This window comes from Pimephales promelas, chromosome 6 (genome assembly GCF_988280905.1).
Source record: "Pimephales promelas chromosome 6, fPimPro1.hap1.1, whole genome shotgun sequence".
Classification (NCBI taxonomy): Eukaryota; Metazoa; Chordata; class Actinopteri; order Cypriniformes; family Leuciscidae; genus Pimephales; species Pimephales promelas.
Genome location: NC_142774.1, coordinates 725180 through 732316, shown reverse-complemented (window position 1 = coordinate 732316; position 7137 = coordinate 725180). Strand labels below are relative to the sequence as shown.

At 35.8% G+C, this 7137-nt stretch overlaps 1 protein-coding gene across 1 annotated transcript in view; it reads left to right on the top strand.

Annotated features, from left to right (window-relative positions):
- The first annotated feature begins 50 nt into the window (after window positions 1–50).
- The window catches only part of soul5l (heme-binding protein soul5, like), a 56141-nt gene continuing 49054 nt past the window's right edge, over window positions 51–7137 (top strand). The window contains exons 1-3 of the mRNA XM_039655513.2: window positions 51–156; window positions 2008–2070; window positions 3638–3722. Coding sequence (XP_039511447.2) covers window positions 155–156; window positions 2008–2070; window positions 3638–3722 — 150 coding nt within the window. The 5' untranslated portion in view covers window positions 51–154. The remainder of the gene's footprint in view (window positions 157–2007; window positions 2071–3637; window positions 3723–7137) is intronic.

The window sequence follows — 7137 nt, the reverse complement described above, 5'->3', positions numbered from 1 at the left end:
GTGAATGTGTGAGGAAAGAGTTTGTTTAGCGCTTCCGCAGCGCGCGCCTCTCACGTCTCGTGCTCCAGCGCACGCGTCTCGCAGATGATCGTGCACGCGCTCCGGTGCTGATGTCATCCGCCCAGTTTCATCTCGCGCTTTCAAATAAACCACAATGTGAGTATAAAATAATATGGGAATTTGGTTTTGTTACAAAAATGCGTGGATGTTAAATATGTGAGGATTGCTGTAATGCATGAGCTTGAATGGGCAGTTTTGATGAATGCCTGAAATCTTAAAAGTTTTTACTGCATCCGCCTTAAATTAGGGGATGGATGGACTGAGTTATCGGGACTTGGTAATGTTGCAGATTAATATTAATATTTTTTGTAATATTCATATTTGCATTGAGGAATAAAATAGTTAAATAAATGTTTTATGACAGGGATGTGTGTGATCGATGAGGGCGTTTCGGGTTTAAGTTTCTCCGCAGTGCGGTGTGTGTGTGTGTGTGTCTGAGAGAGAGAGAGAGTGTGTAAACGAGGATCAGCTGAAAGTTTCTATTCTTGGCTCAGAGACTCTATTTATGATACAGCATTTTCTCTCATTTTTCAGTTTTCTTTTTTGATATATATATTAGGCCTACTTTAATTATTAGTAATGACTAAATAATTGTTTATTCATATTAGTGTTTTAGTCATAATGGAAGCCATTCCTGCTCAAAATAAATAGAAAATTGCTTTTGGCAATGAAATGAAAACAAATGATTTGACATTATCTCTCATAATCATAATTATTTTTGTGTGTTATACTTTATTATGCCATAATTCCCTTTTTTTACACGATTTTGACTTTTCATCTGATAATTTTTTTATGTCTGAATTACGTCTTATCGACGCATGATTTATTCACTTTTTTTTTTAGAAATGGTCGTTCGTTCATATTACAGGTCATTAATTGTTACGTATTTCAAACGCCTCACAGAAACTGTAAACACAGTTTGTAAAGATGCACATTCTGGTGAGATCAGTCGATTTCAGTTATTCTTTTAATCTCACATTGTTAGAAACAAATCTAACCTGTGATTTTGCTGTTTTTTTTCTGTTGCACTCACAAGGGTTTGGCAAGTTATTGATGAAATATTGAACTTGACGAGAAAATGTAAGCATTAAATAATATGAAATTCTATGAAACTTTCACTTATCTCACTTACTTATTTCACTTAAGGACATTTACTAATTATTAATATTCAGATTGGAGAAACATTTCCAAATAGTTTTATATAAGTAAAATTGTATTTGTTTTTGTTAGTATTTATTTTAATGTTTATATATATATATATATATATATATATATATATATATATATATATATATATATATATTTAAAATGAAATAAAATAAAATGAATTAAAATATTAAAATAAATACTATATATAGTATTTATTTTAATGTTTAAAATGAAATAAAATAAAATGAATTTAAATAATATTATATAATATTTTGAATGAATTTATATATATATATATATATATATATATATATATACATATATATATATAGGCTATATATTATTCTTTGTACTTTTTAAATGTATTTAAAAATGTCACTTTTTATTTTAATATTTATATAATATTTTTCATTTAGTAATTCTTTTTATGTTCCAAATATTTTTTATAATTTAATAATTAATATATTTTTAGTTATTATTTAAATAATATTTTAATATTTATGTTAACATTTTATTTTAGTATTTTTATTCATATTTAATGTTTATGTTTTTCTATTTATATTGTTAAGTTAAAGGGTTAGTTGATCGTCCCGTCATCATTTACTCGCTAAACCTGTTTGTGTTTCTTTGTTCTGTAAAACACAAAATAACATGTTTACAGTTTTTTGTCCATGCAATGAAAGTCAATGGGGTCCAAACTCATTCTTCACAATATCATAAAGTCACACATGTTAGTAATAGTATTGCAATGTCAATAATATACATCAAAATCGATGTGAGTATTGTGTGTGTTTACAGGATTGTGTGTGTTCTGTCGCTGCTGTTGCTGCTGTCGCTGGAGTCACTGGCCGTCAGCGTCGGGTCAGATATTCCTCATCATTATTAATCATTCCCTCATGTCACCGTGTAGTTAATGTAGAACTGACACTAAAACTTTGCAAATTAGAATGTGTTCTTATACAGTAATTTTGATTTTGGTGAGGGCTGGGCGATATGGCGATATTACCGCGATAGAAAATGTCAGTAACAGATTTTTTTATTCCGTGTACCACGAAATGCAAATAAGGGGGCGTGGTTAACTTCCGTGCAGCGCGCATGAGACTGACGCTGAGATTTGTCAAAGACACTATGGAGAAAGCAGATCAAGAGAAAAAAAAAAAGAAAAAAAAAGAAGAAAGCAGATCAAGAGGATCCACAAAGGAATTACATTTTCTAAAGGATTGTTGTTAACGTGATATGTTCGGGGAAAAGGCAGCCATTAACTTGAGCAGAGCAGCAGCACCCAGGCTACCGTTTAGACGAGTGCACGTTCACGTTCGCAACGGGGAAAGCATGAAGTTACTTGATAACAACATTTCATAGGCTATATCAATATCATTACGAGAAATAACCTTAAATAATGTATAGTTATCCTTATGTATAGTTACTTTTTAAACATGAAAATCGCATTCAGCATGAATGAACATCCTGCTTGTTTAAACGAATAATCCTGTTTCTGAGGCAAAATTTCTAAATATGCAGCGCGAGTTATATATTTTTTTAACTCCAAACAATTGCCTACTGAACCAGTTGATAAAATCTTCCTTTGATTCGATCCGTGATTACAACTTCACTCTCAAATTAATCGATCGCATTTTGTTGATGTAAAAGACGCGCGCGTGCACATGCACTGAGAGGGAGCGCGCGGTGTTCGACGCACTGTTATAATTTAAACTACTTAGCAACACTAACAGTAGCTGCGGTTTGGTTTTCATATTGCTGCTCTCCTTCTTGTCACTTCTGAACTGACAGGTTGCCAGATATAACAAAAAGAGCAAAACAAGCCCGTTAAAACAACAGTGCAGTCTCCGGTTGTGATAGGCCTACCCTTCTCCGTTAAAAACGCAGTATAATAAGCACACACATGTGGTAAAATAATATTATAATTATATTATATATTTTATAATTATATTATAAATTGATTGATGAATTAAAGCAATGCATGAGATTGAAAAATTATTTAAAGTTGAAATGCGCACCTATGAGTTGTTTTTAATATCTGTTGTGGGAAGTTCATCTAAACGTTTATGAGTGTTTTGTTGTTGTTTTTTACTATATTTTGATATAAAAATAGTTTACCAAATAAATAATTTACCAAATAAAATAAAAATAAAACAAGGTGACATACTTTTCATTTCTAAAGTATTTGGGTTTATTTATTATACAAAGCCCTTTTTGTCGATTTTTTTTTTTTTTTTTTTAGAATAACTATATAAATAACTATATCGTGAAATATATCGTTACCGTGAAATAAAATTAGTCATATCGTTTTGGTCATATCGCCCACCCCTAGAACAATACATATTGTTGCATTTATTGCACACGATATATTGTTCCACCCCTGTTATTAACCCTGCGCTGGCTGACCCGTGCCCTGTGTCTCCCGCAGCCCCAGTAACTCGTCCAGCAGTCTCTGCACCGCGTCTAACGAGTGTCTTCAGTTCCAGCTGGTCTGCAGGACGGACGAGTACGAGGTCAGACTCACCAGTTCAATCAAACACTAGAGAATTAACAGGGCCGGGGAAAGTTACCTTTAAAATTAATGCATTACAATATTGCGTTACTCTCATACAAAGTAACTAATAAAGGTACTTTTTAAGAAAAATAATGTTACATTACTCTCGTGTTACTTTTTCTCACGTGGTCTAGGCTTCCTTTTTTTTGTTTTTTATAACAAAAAAAGTTATATATTTGGCAAATGTTAATCCCCTCAGACCTGAATTATGTTTCAAGTTTCTGAAAAATATAAAAGTAAATTTTCCCAGTTCATGAGGTTTCTATAAATGAAAACATAAAAACATAAACATAAACATAAAATTTGTTGGTCTACATTTTAAGCTTTTTCTCAAGGTCAAAAAAATTACAGCAGTATACCATTTCAACTATAATTTTGAGGTTTTTATTTTACAGATTGCACATTGTTTGTAACAAACTAAATATATTCGAATCAATCGATCTGGTCATATTAGAGTCATTTTCTGTTGTGCATCTTTCTTTTTTTAGAACAAAACCTTGAACATTATAACATTACAACTTTAATCGTAAGGTTTTTCCTTTATATTGCACATTTGTTTATTCATAACAAAATAAACCTAGGAATCAATCAATGCATTCATGTTAGAGTCATTTCCTGTGTGCATCCTGTGTTTTCTTGTATTTTTACAGTACTGGCAGGATGGTTGCCAGCAAGTCACTGTATTTCGATTCATATATAGGCAAACGGACGTGGGTTGGCGGACGAGCGCGCCGGCCCCCCGAAATTTTTGAGTGACCGGCCGACGACGCCCCCAGGTCTAAGTCTCATGGCCCTCTATCAGAATAAAGAGTTTTGAGAAGATCAGAGAAACTTAATTTTTCGCACCAAAAAAACGACAGTGTTACCCCTTTCGTTTTTTTGGGGGGTCAAAATTTTGAGTTTCTCTGATCTTCTTGAAACTCTGGATTCTGATAGAGGGCCATGAGACTTAAACCTGAGTGCAAAAATGGAGTCTCTAGACCCTTCCAGAGCCTTCCGAATTTTTGAGTTTCGATATCTCAGCTCTGGAAGGGGCTAGAGCCTCCATTTTTGCACTCAGGTCTAAGTCTCATGGCCCTCTATCAGAATCCAGAGTTTTGGGAAGATTGGAGAAACTTAATTTTTCGCCCGAAAAAAAAAAACGTAAGGGGTACCACTGTCGTTTTTTTTTCGGGCCGAATTTTTGAGTTTCGATATCTCAGCTCTGGAAGGGGCTAGAGCCTCCATTTTTGCACTCAGGTCTAAGTCTAATGGCCCTCTATCAGAATCCAGAGTTTTTGGAAGATTGGAGAAACGTAATTTTTCGCCCGAAAAAAAAAAAACGTAAGGGGTACCGCTGTCGTTTTTTTTTTCGGGCCGAATTTTTGAGTTTCGATATCTCAGCTCTGGAAGGGGCTAGAGCCTCCATTTTTGCACTCAGGACTAAGTCTCATGGCCCTCTATCAGAATCCAGAGTTTTGGGAAGATTGGAGAAACTTAATTTTTCGCCCCAAAAAAAAAACGTAAGGGGTACCACTGTCGTTTTTTTTTTCGGGCTGAATTTTTGAGTTTCGATATCTCAGCTCTGGAAGGGGCTAGAGCCTCCATTTTTGCACTCAGGTCTAAGTCTCATGGCCCTCTATCAGAATCCAGAGTTTTGGGAAGATTGGAGAAACTTAATTTTTCGGCCGAAAAAAAAAACGTAAGGGGTACCACTGTCGTTTTTTTTTCGGGCTGAATTTTTGAGTTTTGATATCTCAGCTCTGGAAGGGTCTAGAGCCTCCATTTTTGCACTCAGGTCTAAGTCTCATGGCCCTCTATCAGAATCCAGAGTTTTGGGAAGATTGGAGAAACTTAATTTTTCACCCGAAAAAAAAAACGTAAGGGGTACCACTGTCGTTTTTTTTTCGGGGCGAATTTTTGAGTTTCGATATCTCAGCTCTGGAAGGGGCTAGAGACTCAATTTTTGCACTCAGGTCTAAGTCTCATGGCCCTCTATCAGAATCCAGAGTTTTGGGAAGATTGGAGAAACTTAATTTTTCGCCCGAAAAAAAAAAACGTAAGGGGTACCACTGTCGTTTTTTTTTTCGGGCCGAATTTTTGAGTTTCGATATCTCAGCTCTGGAAGGGGCTAGAGCCTCCATTTTTGCACTCAGGTCTAAGTCTCATGGCCCTCTATCAGAATCCAGAGTTTTGGGAAGATTGGAGAAACTTAATTTTTCGCCCGAAAAAAAAAACGTAAGGGGTACCACTGTCGTTTTTTTTTTCGGGCCGAATTTTTGAGTTTCGATATCTCAGCTCTGGAAGGGGCTAGAGCCTCCATTTTTGCACTCAGGTCTAAGTCGAATGGCCCTCTATCAGAATCCAGAGTTTTTGGAAGATTGGACAAACGTAATTTTTCGCCCGAAAAAAAAAAAACGTAAGGGGTACCGCTGTCGTTTTTTTTTTCGGGCCGAATTTTTGAGTTTCGATATCTCAGCTCTGGAAGGGGCTAGAGCCTCCATTTTTGCACTCAGGTGTAAGTCTCATGGCCCTCTATCAGAATCCAGAGTTTTGGGAAGATTGGAGAAACTTAATTTTTCGCCCCAAAAAAAAAACGTAAGGGGTACCACTGTCGTTTTTTTTTTCGGGCTGAATTTTTGAGTTTCGATTTATCTCAGCTCTGGAAGGGGCTAGAGCCTCCATTTTTGCACTCAGGTCTAAGTCTCATGGCCCTCTATCAGAATCCAGAGTTTTGGGAAGATTGGAGAAACTTAATTTTTCGGCCGAAAAAAAAAAACGTAAGGGGTACCACTGTCGTTTTTTTTTCGGGCTGAATTTTTGAGTTTTGATATCTCAGCTCTGGAAGGGTCTAGAGCCTCCATTTTTGCACTCAGGTCTAAGTCTCATGGCCCTCTATCAGAATCCAGAGTTTTGGGAAGATTGGAGAAACTTAATTTTTCACCCGAAAAAAAAAACGTAAGGGGTACCACTGTCGTTTTTTTTTTCGGGCCGAATTTTTGAGTTTCGATATCTCAGCTCTGGAAGGGGCTAGAGCCTCCATTTTTGCACTCAGGTCTAAGTCTCATGGCCCTCTATCAGAATCCAGAGTTTTGGGAAGATTGGAGAAACTTAATTTTTCGCCCGAAAAAAAAAACGTAAGGGGTACCACTGTCGTTTTTTTTTTTCGGGCCGAATATTTGAGTTTCGATATCTCAGCTCTGGAAGGGGCTAGAGCCTCCATTTTTGCACTCAGGTCTAAGTCTCATGGCCCTCTATCAGAATCCAGAGTTTTGGGAAGATTGGAGAAACTTAATTTTTCGCCCGAAAAAAAAAAAACGTAAGGGGTACCACTGTCGTTTTTTTTTCGGGCCAAATATTTGAGTTTCGATATCTCAGCTCTGGAAGGGGCTAGA